Raw genomic sequence first — 25,620 nt, 5'->3', positions numbered from 1 at the left:
GCTAATTACCGTAACCAGAGCCCGGCCTCTGCCTCTGGGCCGCGGGCCCGAGGGGGAAACCAAAACAGCATCGGCAGGAGCAGCAGCAGAACAACCCAGTATGGCCCAGCACGGCCCAATATGTCCCGGTATGGCCCAGTAAGGTCCAGCATGGCTCAATATGGCCCAGCACGGCCCAACATGGCCCAGTGTGGCCCACTATGACCCAGTAAGGCCCAGTATGACCCAGTATGGACCAGCACTGTGCACTGCCTGGGGCAGCAAGTTCCCCTCCTGCCTGTCCCTGCAGCAAGGCAGGGAGACGATGCCCCGTTGGCCACCTGTGCCGGTCACTGGCCGGCCATGCCCGTGCCCGGCCCCGGGGCTGTCCTCGCTGCTGGGCAGGCTGCAGGGGGGCTCAGCTGGCCCAGACCCCGGTCATTGCCTCGCCATCAGGACGCTCTGCCGTGGCGGCACCACTCCAGCGCGTTGGTGCCAAGCCCTCTGCGGCAGCGGCAAACGCTCATCCCTGTTTGCCTTGGGATTAAGGCTCCTCAGCACGTCCCGAGAGCGGCACCGCTGCAACAACCATCGACAGCGCCTGTGCAGCCGTCGGGAACCCACGCTGGTTTCTGGGACACAACCTCCTCTCCGTGTGCCACAGGCATGGGGCACGGGTACGGCGGTGGCTGCTGGCCCTGCTGGGGGGGGACACGGCCCCTGCTGCTCTCCTGGCCCTGCCGATGCTCCCCCGGTTGGGACATGGCCCCACGGGTGTGGGGCATCGTCCGGGCCAGCCTCTCTTGGCACTGCAGCTCTGCCTGCTCCGGGATGACACCTTCCGAGGGTCCATCTGCCCTCCCGGGACCACCGGCTTGGCGCTGCCACAGGTTCAGCCATGCCATTGCCGGGGCAATGCCCCTCTGCCGCTGCTGGGGTTCACCACGCCGGCAGCAGGCGCCAGGGCTGTATGCCGGCTGGACCACGCCGTGCCACGCCGCGGGCTCGCCCGGCCAGCCCTGTGCCTGGATACCGGCAGCTCTCCAGACAACACACTCCCACGCACCATAAACATCTTGCCCAAGCGGCGCATCCCTTCCTCAGCACTCTGCCACGCAGGGCTGGCACCGGGAGGGGGCTGCAGGGCCACCCCGCAGCCCCGGAGGGACCCTGCCCTGAGTGCGGTGCCCACCGCTCCTTCGGTGCCCACCGAGCACCCGTGGCAGCGGGGAGAGGCGAGGGGGTGCCCGGGGTGAAGCGGGAGCTGGGTGCAGGGTCTGGGGAGAGGGTGTGGGGCTGGTGACGGAGGCAGGGCAGGGGTGTTTGGGGTGACTCAGGTGGCAACGGGGTGGCATGGGCATGTTTTGGGCAATTCGGGCTCTACCTGTACATCCAGGGATGTGGGCAAGGTTTGTGGGGGGGGAGCGGGGAAGGGTCCCCCTCTCCACCTCATCTGCCACGGTGCCAGGGTCAGGCCCGCAGCTGGAAGTCTGGGGTCTGTCACCCTTGCAGCCGCAGCCCGGGGTCCGGCCACGTAGACACCACGGCGCAGCCGGTTGGACGGGAAATGGGCTCCCGGTGGGCTTGGGTGGGGAGGGCTGCAGGGGCTGCCCTGGGAGAGGAGCCGCAGCAGGACGAGGTGCTGGGGCTGCTGGGGCAGGGGGTGGTCACGGGGCGATGGGCAGAAGGATGTGGCGGCTGGGGACGAGAGCAGCGCAGGCACGCTGGCCCCGTGGGGGTCTCTCCCCTCTTTCTCTCGCCTCCTTTGGAATCACAGAATGGCCTGGGTTGGAAGGGACCTTCCAGGTCATGGAGTCCAACCATCAACCCAGCACTGACAAAACCCATCACTAACCCATATCACTAAACACGACGACTTCCCTTTGCGGAGGGCACTGCTGGACCAGATGGCTACTTGCCAGGACAGGGCCACTGGCCCACACCGTAGCCCCTCAGGGACCGGCGAACCCCTCGCTCCTGCTCCCAGCCCTGCAGGTACGGTGCAGGGAGGGCGGCGATGGTGTCACAGGGGCCAGTGCAGCCGGACCCCCTGCAAGGGGGACCCGGGGACCCGGTGGGGGCTGTAGGGAGGGCTGGCCTGCGTGTTTCTGGCAGGGCTGGGCCGGTGTGTCATCCCCAGGGGCGGGGAAGGGCCAGGTTTTAAACCTGCTGCGGTCACAGGCAGGAAGCAGCGGCGAAGCAGCGGGACTGCGGGCACCTGCCAGGCGAGCCCGTCCAGCGACCACCGCGGGCAGGTAGGCGAGGTCCGGCGGAGACGGGCCCAGCCGCGGGGCCATGCTGGGGGGCCACAGCCGACCGAGGCGCTCCCACCGGTGCCGGCTATGCCAGGAATGCGGCACTGCCTGCGCCCGCCGGTCTGGCTGGGCTGCAGCCAGATGCTGGGGCGGGACAGTGGGCGTAGGGCCGCAGGCGCACGGTGCTGCGGTCGGCGGGCACCGACAGCCCTTGTGTCCGAGCACGGCAGGAGGATGCTGGTCCCTGACCCTGATGTGCCCCGGGATCGGGACAAGAGGCCACGGCTCCCAGGGAAAAGCCCCTCTTGCCTCGGGGCTCCGACGGGCTCATCGGGGCTCGGTGGGGTGGCGGGTGCCGAGGAAGGGGCAGGCAGTGGGGCAGGGCACGCAGGGACTGGTAACACCGTTCCTTGGTGCCCAGCGAGGCGGGGACACGGTGGTGTGGGATCCCCTCCCGTGGGCAGGGTGCGACCCTGTCCCACCGCTGCAGCGGAGGAGCAGCCCCGCTCCTGGCACCTAACGGGGCCTGTCAGCCGGCAGGAGCCCGAATGCCGCCGGCCATCGGTGGGACCCCGGCACCGCGTCCCTGCTCGGAGGCAGCCGGGCTGGCAGCACCGCTCGGGAAAGAGTCCTTGGCTGCCCCCAGCCCTGCGAGGTCCCCCAAAGTGCCCCAGCTGCCCTCCCTGTCCCTGTCACCCTTCCATCACTGCCCCAGCCAACTCCCCAGCTCTCCCTCCCCCTGCAACACCCGCGGTCTCAGTCCGTCCCATCAGAGGCCCCCACAGACCCCCACCAGCCTCCCACCCACAGCCCCAGCCCCTTCCTCCGTCACCCTCTCCCTGAAACCGCGACCCCGGCTCTGCCGGTAGAACCTGTCCCTTCTCCCCGTCCCTCCCCGCAGCCCCTGGCAGCCTCTCCCTCCCCACCCCGCGGGTGCCGAGGTGCAGGGTCGTCCCATGGGACGCCGGGCTGGGGTAGCTGCACCGCTCCTGGCGTACGCCCCTGCGCTGGGTGTGGGACGAAGAGCTGCCGCGGTGACTCAGGCGGGCAGGGAGGTGTGCATGGGGGCCCGCAGTGCCGGTGAGCGCCAAGGAGCCGCGCGTCCCGTGCCGGCGCTCATACCAGTGCCAGCACGTTTCCTGACGCAGGCAGAGACGAGAGGTGCGGCGCAGCGGCCGCCGCTGCCGGGGGGAGCTGCCCACGTCGGGGAGAGACTGTGGCCCCGGGGGGGGCTGCAGGTGCCAACGCCTGGACCTCCGCCAGGAATCTCCCTGGCTTTGTAGGCAGAGCTGGTTACTAAAAGTTTCCATGGGGCTGACGTCTTCTGACTAAAGGGAAAAGAAAAGAGCCCTTGCGCTGCCCGCAAACCCGCTGCCTGCTCCCCGGCCTGTGTAGGGCAGGGGGCTCCACCGCAGCCCTGAGGGTTCCTGCCCCTGTCCCCCAGCCCCGGTGAGAATTGGGGTTTCAAGCTGCCACCGTCTTACAGGTGGCAGTGCCCAAATCCCCTCTGCAGGCTGGTGCCAGTGGCTGACGCGGGTCTGGGAAGCACCGGGATCTGCCCGGGGGTCTCTGGGTTCTGCAGCCGCACTGGTGCTGCCCACCCCGGTGCCATGGCGTGGCGGCGTGGCTGGGCTGATCCCAGCTCCTCCCAAGCACGGCACAGCCTGCGCCATCTCACCCGGCACCTCTCTGCCAAAGGGCTGCGGGGCCGGGAGCAGCTTTCCTGTCCCCGCGAGGCGGCACGGCCCTGGCACCGGGTGGGCAGAGTCGGCAGTGCGGTGACGCCAGCCCCACTGTGCGTTGTACCTGCGCATCCCCTCGCCCCGTGTGGGTCTGTACTGCCCTTCCCAGGGGCAGGAGCAGCGCCCAAAGCCGTCCCACCCATCGTCCCCACCTCTTGGCGCCAGGGCCAGCTGCAATCCTGGACCTGCAAACACAAACAGCATTGCCTGGGCAGATCCAAGCCCGCGCGGCCGCGCTCACGCTGACATCACCACGCGCACAGAGCCGGGGCTTGTCGGGACCTTTCCCCCTGGGACGGGCAGCACGAGCTGGAGCACGGCGGGGACAGAGGAGCCCTTGCGAGGGAAAGGTGCTGGCCTGGCCCGGGGGCGCGGGACGAGCGGGAGGGGGCACGCAGGGACAGAGCCCCGTCGAGAGGCGGGTGTCGCGGTGAGCAGGGCCCCAGGCACAGCTCTGCACACCCGGGTGTGTTTGCACGGGCGGAATGGGGAAGGACGTGGGTCTGTGAGCCCCAGGCAGGATCCACGCCCCAGTGCCGGTGCGGGCAGTGAGATACGGCTGGTTGGCACCATCCCCACTCAGTGCGACCACCGCGGGAGGGTCAGCATGGGGCTGGCTACCCTGGGGCTGCTGTGCCAGCGCCCTTCCCCTCCACCGCCATGGACAGCCGTGCGTACCACGGGGTGCTCTGGCTCTGGCCTTGGAACCAGGTCCAGAGATGCCCATCCCTGGAGGGGTTCAAGGCCAGGTTGGACGGGGCTCGGAGCAACCTGGGCTGGTGGGAGGTGTCCCTGCCCAGGGCAGGGGGTGGCACTGGGTGGGCTTTAAAGGTCCCTTCCCACCCAAACCATTCTCTCATTCTGTAACCCAGTAATGGACAGGCTGAGAGAGCTGGGGGGGTTCAGCCTGGAGAAGAGAAGGCTGCGGGGAGACCTTCCAGCCCCTTCCAGTCCCTAAAAGGGCTCCGGGAAAGCTGGGGAGGGACTCTGGAGCAGGGAGGGGAGCCACAGGACGAGGGGGGATGGTTTTACATTGAAAGAGGGGAGATTTAGGTGAGATATTGGGAAGAATTCTTTGCTATGAGGGTGGTGAGCCCCTGGCCCAGGTTGCCCCGAGAAGCTGTGGCTGCCCCATCCCTGGAGGGGTTCAAGGCCAGGTTGGAGGGGGCTTGGAGCAACCTGGGCTGGTGGGAGGTGTCCCTGCCCAGAGCAGGGGGTGACGCTGGGTGGCTTTTAAAGGTCCCTTCCCACTCAAACCATTCCGCGATTCTATGGCTGATTCTATGACCCTAAGCCAGCGGGCAGCACCACGACCCAGCCGACTCGGCTGCAGCAGCCCAGGCAAGCAGCTCTCCTCAGTCTGCTGCAGCTCTTCGTGCTCGGTCCCGTGGCCTCCGTAGGGCCGGTCCAGCCCCGGCACACCCCACTCTGCTCCGGTGCCAGGGGGTCTGCGTCCAGGGATGGGACTCACAAGGGAATAAGGTGCTGTCTCTGCTGCCCGGCGTAGCAGGGCCAGCCCCTTCTCTCCTCAGCCCCTCAGTCCTGAGTCACTCAAACCAGGACAAGAGGGGAGCAGCCTTTCTGCGCTGGCTCGGGGTTTGCTCATCCCTGTGCCAGCAGCAGCCTGAGCGAGTGCCGCTATCCCTGGGGGTTGCTGGTTTTGGCTGGTGTTTTGTCCCAAGCCCTGCTGTGCTCCAGGCCTTTGAAGCACTGAGAGACGAGCCCTGTAGAGATGGGTTTTGAAATGCATCTGAAGCTGGGGGGGCTTTGCTCCCCAAAGGACGCAGTCCCACCTCAACCCAGAGCTCCACGGGTCCCACCGGTGCCTCTGCTCCGGCCTCTCGCTGAGACGTCCCAGTGCCCCCAGCCAGTCTGGCTCAGGTGCCTGCTTCTGGCAGGTCTGGCACAGCATGGAATCACAGAATCATAGAATTGCCCAGGTTGGAAGGGACCTTCCAGGTTATGGAGTCCAACCATCAACCCAGCACTGACAAAAGCCATCACTAAACCATATCATAGAATCACAGAATCTTCATGGTTGGAAAGGACCTTTGAGATCATCGAGTCCAACCATACGCACACCAAAAAAACAAACAAACAAACAAAACCAACCTCTACAATCCCTGCCACTAGAGCATGCCCTCAAGCACCACATCTAGATGTTTCCTAAATACCTCTAGGGATGGTGACTCAACCACCTCCCTGGGCAGGCTGTGCCAGTGCCTGACCACTCTTTCAGTAAAGTCGTTCTTCCTAATCTCTAATCTAAACCTCCCCTGCCACAACTATCACTAAGCACCACGTCTGCCCGGCTTTTAAATCCCCCAGGGATGGCAACTCCACCACTTCCCTGGGCAGCCTCTTCCAATGCTTGATAACCCTTTCGGTGTAAAAATTTTTCCTAGCAATCTAAACCTGCCCTGGTGCAACTTGGGGCCCGGGCCAGGGACGATCACACTGCCCTGAACACACTCAGGCTTTGGCTGTTACGTCCTCCTGCCTCTGAGGTATCCCTTTGTCTTTTTTTCCCCGTATTTAGCATGCAAATCACATGTTATGGTTTGAGGAATCCACAACAAGTTATTGTCACAACCATTCCATCACCCGATGAGCCCTCCCCACCCACGAAGGGCAATCAGGGAAAAAACAAGGAAACCCGAGGGTTTAAATATAAACGGATTTAATAGAATAAGACTAGGTAATCAACATTAATAACATTAAAGATCCAATATTGATCCCAATACCAATATAAAATAGGCAAGGATTAGACTCAGCCAATGACGTCAGTAGGAAGCTGGGCACTGCTGGGAGGAAGGGAAGGGCTCAGGGGTCCGGCTCCAGGGCAAGGAGTTCTCTGGACCATCGCCATCAAGGGAGAGGGAGAACTTCAGCAAACTTTCTAATTTATATTGAATGTGACGTTCACGGCATGAAATAATCCTGTTGGCCACCTCGGGTCGAGTGCCCGGGTCTTGTTCCTCCTCATCCCTGCACCTGGTGAGCACAAAACCACCAAGACCTCGAAACCCACATACCATAGCTGGCTATAAAGTAAATCTTTTCACAAATTCAGCCACTAAAGTCTTCTAAAAGTGCAGTTTTCCCAAGCGTTAGAACAGACCTTACTGAAAAGTAAAATTACTGACAGAGAAAGTCGTCCTGTGTTGCTCAAACCAGGACACCATAGAAAAACTGATTTCTCACTGAGCTTTCCCTTTTTCTGCCCTCTCTCCAGACAGTCTCGTCAGCTGTGAAAGCAGGGAAGATGGAGAGCATGCCGGCAGTGAACGGCCATGCTGCCCCCCTCTCTCCCCAGGAGGACGTGCCAGGAGCAAACCACTCGTGCCAGGACATACTGCCTCGCAAGCAGAAAATAGCGTCTGATGGGGATGTGACGGTGATGGATGCTTCCAGCGAGCCCTCGGAGGCAGCTGGCAGCATTGCTGGAGTGTTTGTAGAGACTTCCAAGAAGGTAATGAGCTTTTATGATGCCACCAGAGAGCATCTCCTAAGCTTGGATTTAGCACTCTGTCTTCTTGAGGCCCAGGCAGCCACGGGCTTCATCACCGACCCGGTGAAGAACAGGCATGTCTCCGTAGCAGAAGCTGTGCAGCTGGGGCTGGTGGGGCTGGAGCTGAAGGAGAGGCTGCTCTCCGCAGAGAAAGCTGCTACTGGCTTTGTGGACCCCTACACAGAAGAGAAAATCTCCCTCTACCAGGCGATCCAGAAGGAGCTGGTTGGGAGGGAGCAAGGTACCCGGCTGCTGGAGGCCCAGATGGCAACCGGAGGCATCATTGACCCAGCCACCGGCTGCCGGCTGCCAGCAGATGTTGCCTGTGAGAGGGGGCATTTAGATGAAGAGATGACCCAGCTCCTCTCCGACCCCAGCAATGAGGACAGCAAAGGCTTCCTCAACCCCAGTACTATGGAGAGGGTCACTTACATGGAGCTTATGAAGAGATGTGTTGTTGATCCAGCCTCAGGCTTCCTCCTCTTGCCCCTGCAAATCACATTCCCGGGGCTGGCAGGGAGGGTGAGCAGCAGGGACCTGCTGGACTCCGGCATCATCAGCCCTGAGACGTTCAGAGGTCTGGAGGAGGGAAGAGTTTCTGCCCAGGAGGTAGCAGAGGATGACTCCGTTCGGCAGTTCCTGCAAGGGACAAGGAGCGTGGCTGGTGTTGTCCTGCCTTCTGGTGAGCGGAAAAGCCTTTACCAGGCACTGAGAGAGCATCTCCTCATGCCTGGTGCTGCTCTGATGCTCCTGCAAGTCCAGGCCTCCACCGGCAGCCTGACAGACCCCATAAAGAACAAAAGCTACTCAGCTGATGAGGCTGTCAGGGTCGGTCTCGTTGGCCCAGAGCTTCATGAGAAACTGTCTTCAGCTGAGAAGGCCATCACTGGATACAAGGACCCCTACACTGGAGAAATGCTCTCTCTGTTCCAAGCCACCAGGAAGGGCTTTATCCCCAAGGATCATGGCATTTGCCTTCTGGAGGCTCAGATGGCCACAGGGGGTATAATTGCTCCAGGCAGGCACCTCCGTGTCCCCACAGAGATGGCTTGCAGGTGGGGGTACCTGGACGAGGCCACACGACAGCTCCTCTCCAGTCCTACTGATGACACAAAAGGGTTCTTCGACCCCCGCTCCAAGGAGAAGCTGACCTACGCAGACCTGCTCAAGCGCTGCGTCACTGATCCCAACACGGGTCTCCTTCTGCTGCCACTTGGTGGAGAAAGCAGAGAAGGAGCCGAGGGAACCCACCTCTTCTTTGACCACAGGACCCAAACAGCTTTGGAAAACACAGAATTACCCATTGCTTTAGGTAAATTCAAGGGAAAGTCAGTGTCTCTCTGGAAACTCCTCTTCTCAGACTACATCCAGAGTGAGCAAAGAGCTGCTCTCACCCAGCAGTACCTTGCAGGAACACTCTCTACGCAAGAACTGGGTAAGGCAGTCAGTGCCACCATTGAGGAAATGGCTTCCACCGCTAATGTCACCTTTGAAGGACTGAGGGACCGGGTGACAGCTGACCAGCTCCTGAGCTCTGAAATCATCAACAAAGATTTGTTTAAGAAACTGAAGGAGGGAGAAACATCAGCCAAAGAAGTCGTCAGCATGGACACTGTCAAGAAGTACCTGCAAGGGACGGGTAGCATTGGTGGGCTCCTGCTTCCTGATTCCCAGGAGAAGATCAGCATCTACCAGGCAAAGCGGAAAGGACTTTTAAGGCCAGGAACGTCACTGATCCTCCTGGAGGCACAGGCTGCTACTGGATTTATCATTGACCCAGCTGCCAACAAAAGGTATTCTGTGGATGAGGCGTTAAGAGCGAACGTCATTGGCCCAGATGTTTATGACAAGCTATTGACTGCAGAGAAATCAGTCACCGGCTACAGAGACCCCTACTCAGGGGACAAGATCTCCCTCTTCCAGGCCATGAAGAAGGAGCTCATCGTCAAGGAGCATGCTATCCGCCTGCTCGAGGCCCAGATCGCCACCGGTGGCATCATCGACCCCGTGCACAGCCACCGCATCCCCGTGGAGGTGGCCTACCGCCGTGGCTACTTCGACAAGAAGATGAACTTAATCCTTTTGGATCCCAGTGATGACACCAAGGGCTTCTTCGACCCCAACACCCACGAGAACCTCACCTACCTGCAGCTGAAGGAGAAGTGCATCACAGAGCCATCCACTGGGCTCTGCCTCCTTCCTCTGAACAGTAGGAAGCGCCAGTTCGTCGATGACACCACCAGACGGGTGTTCAGGAGCTCCTGGCTGCCGGTCAGGTTTGGGCGGTTGCGGGGGGAGAAGGTCTCTGTGTGGGACCTGCTGAACTCTGAGTACTTCAGCGAGGGAAGGCGCCGGGAGATATTCAACCACTACCAGCTGAGGAAGCTCACTCTGGAGCAAATTCGCGTCATGTTAGAGGAGGAAATTAAAAAATGGGCCCCCATCAAGTTCACAGCCATGAGAGGCAGCGTCAGCGCCTATCACCTGATGGAAACAGGTGTCATTGACAAGGCCCTGTTTGAGAAGGTGTTGGAAGGATCCGTCACACCAGAGGAAGTCCTGCACATGGACTCTGTCAGGAAGTACCTCTATGGCTCTGGCAGCATCGGGGGGATCGTACTGCAGCCGTCGAACCAGAGGATAAGCATTTACGAGGCCATGAAGAAAAACATCATGGTACCAGGAGTAGCCCTCCCACTGCTAGAGGCCCAGGCTGCCACAGGCTTCATCATTGACCCTGTGAACAACCAGAAACTCTGTGTGGATGATGCCATCAAGGAGGGCGTCATTGGGCCAGAAGTCCATGAGAAGCTGCAGCACGCAGAAGGGGCTGTAACAGGCTATAAAGATCCTTTCACAGGGAAGAAGATCCCCCTCTTCCAGGCGATGAAGAAGGGCCTGATTGCTGACAAACAGGCCATGCAGTTGATGGAGGTGCAGATGGCTACAGGAGGCATCATTGACCCAACATGTGGCCACTATATCCCCGTGGAATCTGCCCAGAAGCGAGGGTGCCTGGATGAGGACACAAGCAAGGCCCTTTCTAAGCCCAGTGACAGCAACAGAGCCTTCTGCGTCCCAGACAGCAAAGAGACGGTGACCTACGCCGAGCTAATCAAACGCTGCCAGAAGGATGAGATCTCTGGCTTCCACTTGCTGCCTCTGCCACAGGCAGTGGCTCCTGCCTACACCGACGAGCAAATCCAACAGATTTTTAAGGAAATGGTGGTGAAGGAAAAAGGGGTCTCCCTCTGGGAGCTAATCCACTCCGGGTATTTCACTGAGGAGCAGAGGAGCGACTTCGTGGAGAGGTTCCGGTCTGAGGAAATGTCACTGCAGCAGCTGGTTGCTCTTGTGCTCAGGCTGGTTGGGGAGATGGAAATGAAAGCCCGCACCCAGATCACCTTGGAAGGCTTGCGGGGCAGCGTCCCCGCAGTCTGGCTGCTGGACGCTGGCATCATTACTGAGAAGACGTTTGAAGAACTGGCTCAAGGCATAAAAACTCCCAAGGAAGTGGCTGCAATGGAGAGTGTGAAGAGGTACTTGCAGGGCACAGGCAGCATCGCCGGGGTGTTCATAGAGGCATCCAAAAAGAAGATGAGCTTTTACGATGCCATGAAAAACAATCTCCTCCTCCCTGGGGCTGCTCTGAGGCTGCTAGAAGCTCAGGCAGCCACAGGATACCTAACTGACCCCACAACAAACCAGAGACTCAGCGTGAGGGATGCTGTGAAAGCAGCTGTTGTCGGTGAAGAGCTCACCGAGAAGCTGCTTCTAGCTGAGAGGGCAGTGACCGGCTACACGGACCCCTACACGGGGAGCTCCATCTCACTGTGCCAAGCGCTCAGGAAAGAGCTGGTTCCCCTGGGGGATGCTGTTCCCTTGCTAGAGGCCCAGCTGGCCACAGGAGGGGTCATTGATCCCATTCACCACCACCACCTTCCGCTCCAGGCTGCATGTAGATATGGCTTCTACGACGAGGACCTGAACCAAACCCTCTCTCAGCTGAATGACAGCACCAGAATCTTTTTTGATCCAAACACAAAAGAGAACGTGACCTACCAGCAGCTGAAGGACAGGTGCCTTCAGGAGGCTGAGTCAGGTCTCTGGCTCCTTCCTCTGTCGGAAAACGCCATGTTCTGTGTAGATGAACAAACCATGGAGGTGCTGAAATCTGTGACTGTTTGTGTCAACATAGGGCGGTTCAAAGGACAGACGGTGTCAGTCTGGGACCTCCTCAACTCTGAATACCTCTCAGACAGCAAGAGAAGAGAGCTAGTGCAAAAATATAAAGATGAGAATGCTGAAGTGCTACATGAAATCATAACAACTGTCACCACAATCATCAAAGAGACAGAGACACAAGGCAAGAAGTTTGCATTCAAGGGCCTGCGGAAAAGAGTATCCGCTAGCGACCTCTTCCAGTCTCAACTGATAGACAAAAAAACCCTGGATGAGCTCAACCAAGGGAAGAAAACAGTCAAAGAAGTCACCGAAATGGACTCTGTCCGCAGGTACCTGGAGGGCAGCAATTTCATAGCAGGGGTCCTTATACAGCCAAGTAAAGAGAAGATGAGCATCTACCAGGCCATGAGGAAGGGCATCCTGAGGCCAGGTACAGCACTGGTGCTGCTGGAGGCACAGGCTGCCACGGGCTACATCATTGACCCAGAGAAAAACAAGAAGTTTTCAGTGGAGGAAGCATTAACTGCAGGTCTAATCGGAGGGGAGATTTTTGAAAAGCTGCTCTGTGCAGAAAGAGCTGTGACGGGCTACACTGACCCCTACACAAAAGCCCCAATGTCCCTGTTTGAAGCTATGAACCAAGGACTGATTGTGAAGAGCCACGGCATCCGCCTGCTCGAGGCCCAGATCGCCACCGGCGGCATCATCGACCCCGTGCACAGCCACCGTATCCCTGTGGAGGTGGCCTACCGCCGTGGCTACTTCAATCAGGAGATGAACCAGATCCTCTCCGACCCCACCGACGACACCAAGGGCTTCTTCGACCCCAACACCCACGAGAACCTCACCTACATGCAGCTCCTGGAGAGATGTGTCCAAGATTCAGAGACTGGGTTGTACATGCTACAGGTTGTACAGGAAGGAGGAAAGTACTTCTACATCGATGAGTCTACGAAACAGGTTTTGCGCTCAAAGCCCCTCAAAGTGAAATTTGGAAAGTTTAAGGACCAAACAGTTTCCATCTGGGAAATTCTCTGCTCTCATTACATCTCTGAGCAGAAAAGGAAAGAACTAGTGATGCAGTACAAATGCAAAACCCTCACACTGGAAGATCTTGTAGCCCTCATCCTCAAAATAATTGAGGATACAGAGCAAAGAGCAGAAGCCCTCAAGGTTAAAGGACTCCGGGGGGATGTGTCAATATCAGAATTGTTTAACTCTGAGATAATTGACAAGAAAACTCTAGATCAGCTGCAGGATGGGAGTCTCACCCTTGCCAGCCTCACAAAAAAGGACACCATCAAAAGGTACTTGGATGGCACCGGATGCATTGCCGGAGTTCTACTACCATCAAGGAAAGAGAAGATGAGCATCTACCAGGCACTGGAGAAGGGCCTCCTCACAGAACAATGTGCACTGGGGCTTCTGGAAGCACAAGCCGCCACTGGTTTTCTCATTGACCCACTGAAAAATAAGAAGCTCTCTGTGGATGAGGCCGTCTCGTCCGGGCTGGTGGGTAGCAACTTGCATGACAAGCTCCTGTTGGCAGAGAAAGCTGTGACAGGATACACAGATCCTCACACAGGAAATAAAATATCCCTCTTCCAGGCCATGAGGCAGAAGATAACAGTCAAGGAGCACGGCATCCGCCTGCTTGAGGCCCAGCTGGCCACTGGCGGCATCATCGACCCCGTGCACAGCCACCGCCTCCCCCTGGAGGTGGCCTACCGCCGTGGCTACTTGGATGATGATACGTTTCTCCTACTTTCTGATCCAGATCATGGTAGCAAAGGTTTTATAGATCCAAACACTCATGAGAAAATCAGCTACAGTCAGCTCCTACAGAGATGTTCCAAAGACAGAGATACTGGATTGTACCTACTGCAGGTCATGGAAAAACAAGATGACTATTTCTATATCGATGAGCAAACAAAAAATGCCCTATTATCTACAAAGGTACAAGTGACTGTTGGGAAATACAAAGGACATGTGTTATCACTGTGGGAACTTCTCTGTTCTGAGTACATCACAGAAGAGAAAAGAAAAGAACTAGTGAAAAAATATAAAGAGGAATCCCATCACATTATACAAGGAATCATTGAAACAATACTAAATATCATTAAAGAAAAGGAAGAGGACAGAAGTGATGTCTGGTTCCAAGGACTGAGACAACAAATAACAGCATCAGAACTCCTCAGTGCACAGATAATAACAGAAGAAACAATGGAAAAACTCCATGAAGGGAAAGAGACAGCCCAAGAAATAGCAAAAATGGAAAGCGTGAGAAGATACCTTGAGGGAACTGGAAGCATCGCTGGTGTGCTGGTGCCCTCCAAGGCCGACCCCACCACGATGGAGAAAATGAGCATCTACCAGGCCATGTGGAAAGGAATCCTGAGACCAGGGACAGCACTGGTGCTGCTGGAGGCGCAGGCTGCCACCGGCTTCATCATTGACCCAATCAACAACAAGAAGCTCTCCGTGGACGAGGCCGTCTCCTCCGGGCTGGTGGGCAGCGAGCTACAAAAGAAACTTCTTTGTGCGGAGAGATCCGTCACAGGCTATGCCCATCCATGCACAGGACAAAAGATGTCCCTCTTCCAGGCCATGAAGAAGGAGCTCATCGTCAAGGAGCACGGCATCCGCCTGCTCGAGGCCCAGATCGCCACCGGCGGCATCATCGACCCCGTGCACAGCCACCGCCTCCCCGTGGAGGTGGCCTACCGCCGCGGCTACTTCGACCAGGAGATGAGCCAGGTCCTCTCCGACCCCACCGACGACACCAAGGGCTTCTTCGACCCCAACACCCACGAGAACCTCACCTACATGCAGCTCCTGCGCCGCTGCGTGCCCGACCCGGACACGGGGCTGCTCATGCTCCAGCTGATGGACAAGGGCTCTGTGCTCTACCAGCTGACCGAGGACGCCCGCAAAGCCCTGCAGGCCGCCCGCACCACCCTCAGCGTGGGGCTCTTCCGGGGCCAGAGCGTCACCGTCTGGGAGCTCCTCTTCTCCCGCTACGTGCCCGACCACCGGCGCCAGGACCTCCTCCGCAGGTACAAGGCGGGGACGCTCACCGTCTCGGAGATGATCACCCTCCTCACCGCCATCGTCACCGGGGCCGAGGGCCAGGGCCACGGCGCCGCCCTGGCCCGCAAGCCCACGCAGCAGGAAGCCCCGCCGCCGGCCCAGAACGGCGAGGCCGCGGCCTCCCGGCAGCAGCGGGAGCGGGAGCGGGAGCGGGAGCTGGAGCTGGAGCGGGAGCTGGAGCTGGAGCGCTCCCTCACGTCCCGCACCGTCGAGGTCTCGGCGGGCGGCTTCCAGGGCAGGAAGGTCTCCCTGTGGGAGCTCCTCTTCTCCAAGTACGTCTCCGAGGCAAAGAGGCAGGAGCTGCTGGGGCAGGTGCGCGCCGGCAGCCTGGCGCTGGACGAGCTGGCACGGCTCCTCACCGTCCTCGTCGAGGAGGCGGTGGAGCGGAGCAGCAAGGTGAAATTCACGGGCCTCAGGAGGCAGGTGACCGCCTCCGACCTGGTGGACTCAGGCATCATCGACAAGGACACGCTGGCCGACCTGGTCCAGGGCTCCAAGACGGTGCAGGAGGTGACGGAAATGGCCTCCGTCAAGCGCTACCTGGACGGCACGGGCTGCATCGCCGGCGTGCTGGTGCCCTCCAAGGCCGACCCCGCCAAGACGGAGAAGATGAGCATCTACCAGGCCATGTGGAAGGGCATCCTGCGGCAGGGCACGGCCCTGGTGCTGCTGGAGGCGCAGGCTGCCACCGGCTTCCTCGTTGACCCGCTCGCCAACAAGAAGCTCTCCGTGGACGAGGCCGTCTCCTCCGGGCTGGTGGGCAGCGAGCTGCACGAGAAGCTCCTCTCGGCCGAGAGGGCCGTCACGGGCTACACCGACCCCTACACCGGCGAGCAGATCTCCCTCTTCCAGGCCATGAAGAAGGAGCTCATCGTCAAGGAGCACGGCATCCGCCTGCTCGAGGCCCAGATCGCCACTGGCGGCATCATCGACCCCGTGCACAGCCACCGCCTCCCCGTGGAGGTGGCCTACCGCCGCGGCTACTTCGACCAGGAGATGAGCCAGGTCCTCTCCGACCCCACCGACGACACCAAGGGCTTCTTCGACCCCAACACCCACGAGAACCTCACCTACATGCAGCTCCTGCGCCGCTGCGTGCCCGACCCGGACACGGGGCTGCTCATGCTCCAGCTGATGGACAAGGGCTCCGTGCTCTACCAGCTGACCGAGGACGCCCGCAAAGCCCTGCAGGCCGCCCGCACCACCCTCAGCGTGGGGCTCTTCCGGGGCCAGAGCGTCACCGTCTGGGAGCTCCTCTTCTCCCGCTACGTGCCCGACCACCGGCGCCAGGACCTCCTCCGCAGGTACAAGGCGGGGACGCTCACCGTCTCGGAGATGATCACCCTCCTCACCGCCATCGTCACCGGGGCCGAGGGCCAGGGCCACGGCGCCGCCCTGGCCCGCAAGCCCACGCAGCAGGAGGCCCCGCCGCCGGCCCAGAACGGCGAGGCCGCGGCCTCCCGGCAGCAGCGGGAGCGGGAGCGGGAGCTGGAGCTGGAGCGGGAGCTGGAGCTGGAGCGCTCCCTCACGTCCCGCACCGTCGAGGTCTCGGCGGGCGGCTTCCAGGGCAGGAAGGTCTCCCTGTGGGAGCTCCTCTTCTCCAAGTACGTCTCCGAGGCAAAGAGGCAGGAGCTGCTGGGGCAGGTGCGCGCCGGCAGCCTGGCGCTGGACGAGCTGGCACGGCTCCTCACCGTCCTCGTCGAGGAGGCGGTGGAGCGGAGCAGCAAGGTGAAATTCACGGGCCTCAGGAGGCAGGTGACCGCCTCCGACCTGGTGGACTCGGGCATCATCGACAAGGACACGCTGGCCGACCTGGTCCAGGGCTCCAAGACGGTGCAGGAGGTGACGGAAATGGCCTCCGTCAAGCGCTACCTGGACGGCACGGGCTGCATCGCCGGCGTGCTGGTGCCCTCCAAGGCCGACCCCGCCAAGACGGAGAAGATGAGCATCTACCAGGCCATGTGGAAGGGCATCCTGCGGCAGGGCACGGCCCTGGTGCTGCTGGAGGCGCAGGCTGCCACCGGCTTCCTCGTTGACCCGCTCGCCAACAAGAAGCTCTCCGTGGACGAGGCCGTCTCCTCCGGGCTGGTGGGCAGCGAGCTGCACGAGAAGCTCCTCTCGGCCGAGAGGGCCGTCACGGGCTACACCGACCCCTACACCGGCGAGCAGATCTCCCTCTTCCAGGCCATGAAGAAGGAGCTCATCGTCAAGGAGCACGGCATCCGCCTGCTCGAGGCCCAGATCGCCACCGGCGGCATCATCGACCCCGTGCACAGCCACCGCCTCCCCGTGGAGGTGGCCTACCGCCGCGGCTACTTCGACCAGGAGATGAGCCAGGTCCTCTCCGACCCCACCGACGACACCAAGGGCTTCTTCGACCCCAACACCCACGAGAACCTCACCTACATGCAGCTCCTGCGCCGCTGCGTGCCCGACCCGGACACGGGGCTGCTCATGCTCCAGCTGATGGACAAGGGCTCCGTGCTCTACCAGCTGACCGAGGACGCCCGCAAAGCCCTGCAGGCCGCCCGCACCACCCTCAGCGTGGGGCTCTTCCGGGGCCAGAGCGTCACCGTCTGGGAGCTCCTCTTCTCCCGCTACGTGCCCGACCACCGGCGCCAGGACCTCCTCCGCAGGTACAAGGCGGGGACGCTCACCGTCTCGGAGATGATCACCCTCCTCACCGCCATCGTCACCGGGGCCGAGGGCCAGGGCCACGGCGCCGCCCTGGCCCGCAAGCCCACGCAGCAGGAAGCCCCGCCGCCGGCCCAGAACGGCGAGGCCGCGGCCTCCCGGCAGCAGCGGGAGCGGGAGCGGGAGCGGGAGCTGGAGCTGGAGCGGGAGCTGGAGCTGGAGCGCTCCCTCACGTCCCGCACCGTCGAGGTCTCGGCGGGCGGCTTCCAGGGCAGGAAGGTCTCCCTGTGGGAGCTCCTCTTCTCCAAGTACGTCTCCGAGGCAAAGAGGCAGGAGCTGCTGGGGCAGGTGCGCGCCGGCAGCCTGGCGCTGGACGAGCTGGCACGGCTCCTCACCGTCCTCGTCGAGGAGGCGGTGGAGCGGAGCAGCAAGGTGAAATTCACGGGCCTCAGGAGGCAGGTGACCGCCTCCGACCTGGTGGACTCGGGCATCATCGACAAGGACACGCTGGCCGACCTGGTCCAGGGCTCCAAGACGGTGCAGGAGGTGACGGAAATGGCCTCCGTCAAGCGCTACCTGGACGGCACGGGCTGCATCGCCGGCGTGCTGGTGCCCTCCAAGGCCGACCCCGCCAAGACGGAGAAGATGAGCATCTACCAGGCCATGTGGAAGGGCATCCTGCGGCAGGGCACGGCCCTGGTGCTGCTGGAGGCGCAGGCTGCCACCGGCTTCCTCGTTGACCCGCTCGCCAACAAGAAGCTCTCCGTGGACGAGGCCGTCTCCTCCGGGCTGGTGGGCAGCGAGCTGCACGAGAAGCTCCTCTCGGCCGAGAGGGCCGTCACGGGCTACACCGACCCCTACACCGGCGAGCAGATCTCCCTCTTCCAGGCCATGAAGAAGGAGCTCATCGTCAAGGAGCACGGCATCCGCCTGCTCGAGGCCCAGATCGCCACCGGCGGCATCATCGACCCCGTGCACAGCCACCGCCTCCCCGTGGAGGTGGCCTACCGCCGCGGCTACTTCGACCAGGAGATGAGCCAGGTCCTCTCCGACCCCACCGACGACACCAAGGGCTTCTTCGACCCCAACACCCACGAGAACCTCACCTACATGCAGCTCCTGCGCCGCTGCGTGCCCGACCCGGACACGGGGCTGCTCATGCTCCAGCTGATGGACAAGGGCTCCGTGCTCTACCAGCTGACCGAGGACGCCCGCAAAGCCCTGCAGGCCGCCCGCACCACCCTCAGCGTGGGGCTCTTCCGGGGCCAGAGCGTCACCGTCTGGGAGCTCCTCTTCTCCCGCTACGTGCCCGACCACCGGCGCCAGGACCTCCTCCGCAGGTACAAGGCGGGGACGCTCACCGTCTCGGAGATGATCACCCTCCTCACCGCCATCGTCACCGGGGCCGAGGGCCAGGGCCACGGCGCCGCCCTGGCCCGCAAGCCCACGCAGCAGGAAGCCCCGCCGCCGGCCCAGAACGGTGAGGCCGCGGCCTCCCGGCAGCAGCGGGAGCGGGAGCGGGAGCGGGAGCTGGAGCTGGAGCGGGAGCTGGAGCTGGAGCGCTCCCTCACGTCCCGCACCGTCGAGGTCTCGGCGGGCGGCTTCCAGGGCAGGAAGGTCTCCCTGTGGGAGCTCCTCTTCTCCAAGTACGTCTCCGAGGCAAAGAGGCAGGAGCTGCTGGGGCAGGTGCGCGCCGGCAGCCTGGCGCTGGACGAGCTGGCACGGCTCCTCACCGTCCTCGTCGAGGAGGCGGTGGAGCGGAGCAGCAAGGTGAAATTCACGGGCCTCAGGAGGCAGGTGACCGCCTCCGACCTGGTGGACTCGGGCATCATCGACAAGGACACGCTGGCCGACCTGGTCCAGGGCTCCAAGACGGTGCAGGAGGTGACGGAAATGGCCTCCGTCAAGCGCTACCTGGACGGCACGGGCTGCATCGCCGGCGTGCTGGTGCCCTCCAAGGCCGACCCCGCCAAGACGGAGAAGATGAGCATCTACCAGGCCATGTGGAAGGGCATCCTGCGGCAGGGCACGGCCCTGGTGCTGCTGGAGGCGCAGGCTGCCACCGGCTTCCTCGTTGACCCGCTCGCCAACAAGAAGCTCTCCGTGGACGAGGCCGTCTCCTCCGGGCTGGTGGGCAGCGAGCTGCACGAGAAGCTCCTCTCGGCCGAGAGGGCCGTCACGGGCTACACCGACCCCTACACCGGCGAGCAGATCTCCCTCTTCCAGGCCATGAAGAAGGAGCTCATCGTCAAGGAGCACGGCATCCGCCTGCTCGAGGCCCAGATCGCCACCGGCGGCATCATCGACCCCGTGCACAGCCACCGCCTCCCCGTGGAGGTGGCCTACCGCCGCGGCTACTTCGACCAGGAGATGAGCCAGGTCCTCTCCGACCCCACCGACGACACCAAGGGCTTCTTCGACCCCAACACCCACGAGAACCTCACCTACATGCAGCTCCTGCGCCGCTGCGTGCCCGACCCGGACACGGGGCTGCTCATGCTCCAGCTGATGGGCAAGGGCTCCGTGCTCTACCAGCTGACCGAGGACGCCCGCAAAGCCCTGCAGGCCGCCCGCACCACCCTCAGCGTGGGGCTCTTCCGGGGCCAGAGCGTCACCGTCTGGGAGCTCCTCTTCTCCCGCTACGTGCCCGACCACCGGCGCCAGGACCTCCTCCGCAGGTACAAGGCGGGGACGCTCACCGTCTCGGAGATGATCACCCTCCTCACCGCCATCGTCACCGGGGCCGAGGGCCAGGGCCACGGCGCCGCCCTGGCCCGCAAGCCCACGCAGCAGGAGGCCCCGCCGCCGGCCCAGAACGGCGAGGCCGCGGCCTCCCGGCAGCAGCGGGAGCGGGAGCGGGAGCGGGAGCTGGAGCTGGAGCGGGAGCTGGAGCTGGAGCGCTCCCTCACGTCCCGCACCGTCGAGGTCTCGGCGGGCGGCTTCCAGGGCAGGAAGGTCTCCCTGTGGGAGCTCCTCTTCTCCAAGTACGTCTCCGAGGCAAAGAGGCAGGAGCTGCTGGGGCAGGTGCGCGCCGGCAGCCTGGCACTGGACGAGCTGGCACGGCTCCTCACCGTCCTCGTCGAGGAGGCGGTGGAGCGGAGCAGCAAGGTGAAATTCACGGGCCTCAGGAGGCAGGTGACCGCCTCCGACCTGGTGGACTCGGGCATCATCGACAAGGACACGCTGGCCGACCTGGTCCAGGGCTCCAAGACGGTGCAGGAGGTGACGGAAATGGCCTCCGTCAAGCGCTACCTGGACGGCACGGGCTGCATCGCCGGCGTGCTGGTGCCCTCCAAGGCCGACCCCGCCAAGACGGAGAAGATGAGCATCTACCAGGCCATGTGGAAGGGCATCCTGCGGCAGGGCACGGCCCTGGTGCTGCTGGAGGCGCAGGCTGCCACCGGCTTCCTCGTTGACCCGCTCGCCAACAAGAAGCTCTCCGTGGACGAGGCCGTCTCCTCCGGGCTGGTGGGCAGCGAGCTGCACGAGAAGCTCCTCTCGGCCGAGAGGGCCGTCACGGGCTACACCGACCCCTACACCGGCGAGCAGATCTCCCTCTTCCAGGCCATGAAGAAGGAGCTCATCGTCAAGGAGCACGGCATCCGCCTGCTCGAGGCCCAGATCGCCACCGGCGGCATCATCGACCCCGTGCACAGCCACCGCCTCCCCGTGGAGGTGGCCTACCGCCGCGGCTACTTCGACCAGGAGATGAGCCAGGTCCTCTCCGACCCCACCGACGACACCAAGGGCTTCTTCGACCCCAACACCCACGAGAACCTCACCTACATGCAGCTCCTGCGCCGCTGCGTGCCCGACCCGGACACGGGGCTGCTCATGCTCCAGCTGATGGACAAGGGCTCCGTGCTCTACCAGCTGACCGAGGACGCCCGCAAAGCCCTGCAGGCCGCCCGCACCACCCTCAGCGTGGGGCTCTTCCGGGGCCAGAGCGTCACCGTCTGGGAGCTCCTCTTCTCCCGCTACGTGCCCGACCACCGGCGCCAGGACCTCCTCCGCAGGTACAAGGCGGGGACGCTCACCGTCTCGGAGATGATCACCCTCCTCACCGCCATCGTCACCGGGGCCGAGGGCCAGGGCCACGGCGCCGCCCTGGCCCGCAAGCCCACGCAGCAGGAGGCCCCGCCGCCGGCCCAGAACGGCGAGGCCGCGGCCTCCCGGCAGCAGCGGGAGCGGGAGCGGGAGCGGGAGCTGGAGCTGGAGCGGGAGCTGGAGCTGGAGCGCTCCCTCACGTCCCGCACCGTCGAGGTCTCGGCGGGCGGCTTCCAGGGCAGGAAGGTCTCCCTGTGGGAGCTCCTCTTCTCCAAGTACGTCTCCGAGGCAAAGAGGCAGGAGCTGCTGGGGCAGGTGCGCGCCGGCAGCCTGGCGCTGGACGAGCTGGCACGGCTCCTCACCGTCCTCGTCGAGGAGGCGGTGGAGCGGAGCAGCAAGGTGAAATTCACGGGCCTCAGGAGGCAGGTGACCGCCTCCGACCTGGTGGACTCGGGCATCATCGACAAGGACACGCTGGCCGACCTGGTCCAGGGCTCCAAGACGGTGCAGGAGGTGACGGAAATGGCCTCCGTCAAGCGCTACCTGGACGGCACGGGCTGCATCGCCGGCGTGCTGGTGCCCTCCAAGGCCGACCCCGCCAAGACGGAGAAGATGAGCATCTACCAGGCCATGTGGAAGGGCATCCTGCGGCAGGGCACGGCCCTGGTGCTGCTGGAGGCGCAGGCTGCCACCGGCTTCCTCGTTGACCCGCTCGCCAACAAGAAGCTCTCCGTGGACGAGGCCGTCTCCTCCGGGCTGGTGGGCAGCGAGCTGCACGAGAAGCTCCTCTCGGCCGAGAGGGCCGTCACGGGCTACACCGACCCCTACACCGGCGAGCAGATCTCCCTCTTCCAGGCCATGAAGAAGGAGCTCATCGTCAAGGAGCACGGCATCCGCCTGCTCGAGGCCCAGATCGCCACCGGCGGCATCATCGACCCCGTGCACAGCCACCGCCTCCCCGTGGAGGTGGCCTACCGCCGCGGCTACTTCGACCAGGAGATGAGCCAGGTCCTCTCCGACCCCACCGACGACACCAAGGGCTTCTTCGACCCCAACACCCACGAGAACCTCACCTACATGCAGCTCCTGCGCCGCTGCGTGCCCGACCCGGACACGGGGCTGCTCATGCTCCAGCTGATGGACAAGGGCTCCGTGCTCTACCAGCTGACCGAGGACGCCCGCAAAGCCCTGCAGGCCGCCCGCACCACCCTCAGCGTGGGGCTCTTCCGGGGCCAGAGCGTCACCGTCTGGGAGCTCCTCTTCTCCCGCTACGTGCCCGACCACCGGCGCCAGGACCTCCTCCGCAGGTACAAGGCGGGGACGCTCACCGTCTCGGAGATGATCACCCTCCTCACCGCCATCGTCACCGGGGCCGAGGGCCAGGGCCACGGCGCCGCCCTGGCCCGCAAGCCCATGCAGCAGGAGGCCCCACCGCCGGCCCAGAACGGCGAGGCCGCGGCCTCCCGGCAGCAGCGGGAGCGGGAGCGGGAGCGGGAGCTGGAGCTGGAGCGGGAGCTGGAGCTGGAGCGCTCCCTCACGTCCCGCACCGTCGAGGTCTCGGCGGGCGGCTTCCAGGGCAGGAAGGTCTCCCTGTGGGAGCTCCTCTTCTCCAAGTACGTCTCCGAGGCAAAGAGGCAGGAGCTGCTGGGGCAGGTGCGCGCCGGCAGCCTGGCGCTGGACGAGCTGGCACGGCTCCTCACCGTCCTCGTCGAGGAGGCGGTGGAGCGGAGCAGCAAGGTGAAATTCACGGGCCTCAGGAGGCAGGTGACCGCCTCCGACCTGGTGGACTCGGGCATCATCGACAAGGACACGCTGGCCGACCTGGTCCAGGGCTCCAAGACGGTGCAGGAGGTGACGGAAATGGCCTCCGTCAAGCGCTACCTGGACGGCACGGGCTGCATCGCCGGCGTGCTGGTGCCCTCCAAGGCCGACCCCGCCAAGACGGAGAAGATGAGCATCTACCAGGCCATGTGGAAGGGCATCCTGCGGCAGGGCACGGCCCTGGTGCTGCTGGAGGCGCAGGCTGCCACCGGCTTCCTCGTTGACCCGCTCGCCAACAAGAAGCTCTCCGTGGACGAGGCCGTCTCCTCCGGGCTGGTGGGCAGCGAGCTGCACGAGAAGCTCCTCTCAGCCGAGAGGGCCGTCACGGGCTACACCGACCCCTACACCGGCGAGCAGATCTCCCTCTTCCAGGCCATGAAGAAGGAGCTCATCGTCAAGGAGCACGGCATCCGCCTGCTCGAGGCCCAGATCGCCACCGGCGGCATCATCGACCCCGTGCACAGCCACCGCCTCCCCGTGGAGGTGGCCTACCGCCGCGGCTACTTCGACCAGGAGATGAGCCAGGTCCTCTCCGACCCCACCGACGACACCAAGGGCTTCTTCGACCCCAACACCCACGAGAACCTCACCTACATGCAGCTCCTGCGCCGCTGCGTGCCCGACCCGGACACGGGGCTGCTCATGCTCCAGCTGATGGACAAGGGCTCCGTGCTCTACCAGCTGACCGAGGACGCCCGCAAAGCCCTGCAGGCCGCCCGCACCACCCTCAGCGTGGGGCTCTTCCGGGGCCAGAGCGTCACCGTCTGGGAGCTCCTCTTCTCCCGCTACGTGCCCGACCACCGGCGCCAGGACCTCCTCCGCAGGTACAAGGCGGGGACGCTCACCGTCTCGGAGATGATCACCCTCCTCACCGCCATCGTCACCGGGGCCGAGGGCCAGGGCCACGGCGCCGCCCTGGCCCGCAAGCCCACGCAGCAGGAGGCCCCGCCGCCGGCCCAGAACGGCGAGGCCGCGGCCTCCCGGCAGCAGCGGGAGCGGGAGCGGGAGCGGGAGCTGGAGCTGGAGCGGGAGCTGGAGCTGGAGCGCTCCCTCACGTCCCGCACCGTCGAGGTCTCGGCGGGCGGCTTCCAGGGCAGGAAGGTCTCCCTGTGGGAGCTCCTCTTCTCCAAGTACGTCTCCGAGGCAAAGAGGCAGGAGCTGCTGGGGCAGGTGCGCGCCGGCAGCCTGGCGCTGGACGAGCTGGCACGGCTCCTCACCGTCCTCGTCGAGGAGGCGGTGGAGCGGAGCAGCAAGGTGAAATTCACGGGCCTCAGGAGGCAGGTGACCGCCTCCGACCTGGTGGACTCGGGCATCATCGACAAGGACACGCTGGCCGACCTGGTCCAGGGCTCCAAGACGGTGCAGGAGGTGACGGAAATGGCCTCCGTCAAGCGCTACCTGGACGGCACGGGCTGCATCGCCGGCGTGCTGGTGCCCTCCAAGGCCGACCCCGCCAAGACGGAGAAGATGAGCATCTACCAGGCCATGTGGAAGGGCATCCTGCGGCAGGGCACGGCCCTGGTGCTGCTGGAGGCGCAGGCTGCCACCGGCTTCCTCGTTGACCCGCTCGCCAACAAGAAGCTCTCCGTGGACGAGGCCGTCTCCTCCGGGCTGGTGGGCAGCGAGCTGCACGAGAAGCTCCTCTCGGCCGAGAGGGCCGTCACGGGCTACACCGACCCCTACACCGGCGAGCAGATCTCCCTCTTCCAGGCCATGAAGAAGGAGCTCATCGTCAAGGAGCACGGCATCCGCCTGCTCGAGGCCCAGATCGCCACCGGCGGCATCATCGACCCCGTGCACAGCCACCGCCTCCCCGTGGAGGTGGCCTACCGCCGCGGCTACTTCGACCAGGAGATGAGCCAGGTCCTCTCCGACCCCACCGACGACACCAAGGGCTTCTTCGACCCCAACACCCACGAGAACCTCACCTACATGCAGCTCCTGCGCCGCTGCGTGCCCGACCCGGACACGGGGCTGCTCATGCTCCAGCTGATGGACAAGGGCTCCGTGCTCTACCAGCTGACCGAGGACGCCCGCAAAGCCCTGCAGGCCGCCCGCACCACCCTCAGCGTGGGGCTCTTCCGGGGCCAGAGCGTCACCGTCTGGGAGCTCCTCTTCTCCCGCTACGTGCCCAACCACCGGCGCCAGGACCTCCTCCGCAGGTACAAGGCGGGGACGCTCACCGTCTCGGAGATGATCACCCTCCTCACCGCCATCGTCACCGGGGCCGAGGGCCAGGGCCACGGCGCCGCCCTGGCCCGCAAGCCCACGCAGCAGGAGGCCCCGCCGCCGGCCCAGAACGGCGAGGCCGCGGCCTCCCGGCAGCAGCGGGAGCGGGAGCGGGAGCGGGAGCTGG

The 25,620-nt window shown here is 63.3% G+C and overlaps 2 protein-coding genes across 2 annotated transcripts in view; one reads left to right on the top strand and one right to left on the bottom strand.

Moving 5' to 3' along the window:
* Positions 1-25,620, bottom strand: part of LOC128904854 (uncharacterized) — a 216,756-nt gene that overhangs the window by 162,267 nt on the left and 28,869 nt on the right. The gene's annotated exons all lie outside the window — the stretch shown is intronic.
* EPPK1 (epiplakin 1) overlaps positions 7,251-25,620 on the top strand; it is a 45,119-nt gene continuing 26,749 nt past the window's right edge. The window contains exons 1-7 of the mRNA XM_054191458.1: positions 7,251-16,211; positions 16,263-18,881; positions 18,924-20,219; positions 20,322-21,344; positions 21,690-22,767; positions 23,110-24,233; positions 24,276-25,571. Coding sequence (XP_054047433.1) covers positions 7,251-16,211; positions 16,263-18,881; positions 18,924-20,219; positions 20,322-21,344; positions 21,690-22,767; positions 23,110-24,233; positions 24,276-25,571 — 17,397 coding nt within the window. The remainder of the gene's footprint in view (positions 16,212-16,262; positions 18,882-18,923; positions 20,220-20,321; positions 21,345-21,689; positions 22,768-23,109; positions 24,234-24,275; positions 25,572-25,620) is intronic.

Source organism: Rissa tridactyla, chromosome 2, assembly GCF_028500815.1.
Source record: "Rissa tridactyla isolate bRisTri1 chromosome 2, bRisTri1.patW.cur.20221130, whole genome shotgun sequence".
NCBI lineage: Eukaryota > Metazoa > Chordata > Aves > Charadriiformes > Laridae > Rissa > Rissa tridactyla.
This window is presented reverse-complemented; position numbering and strand designations above follow the sequence as displayed.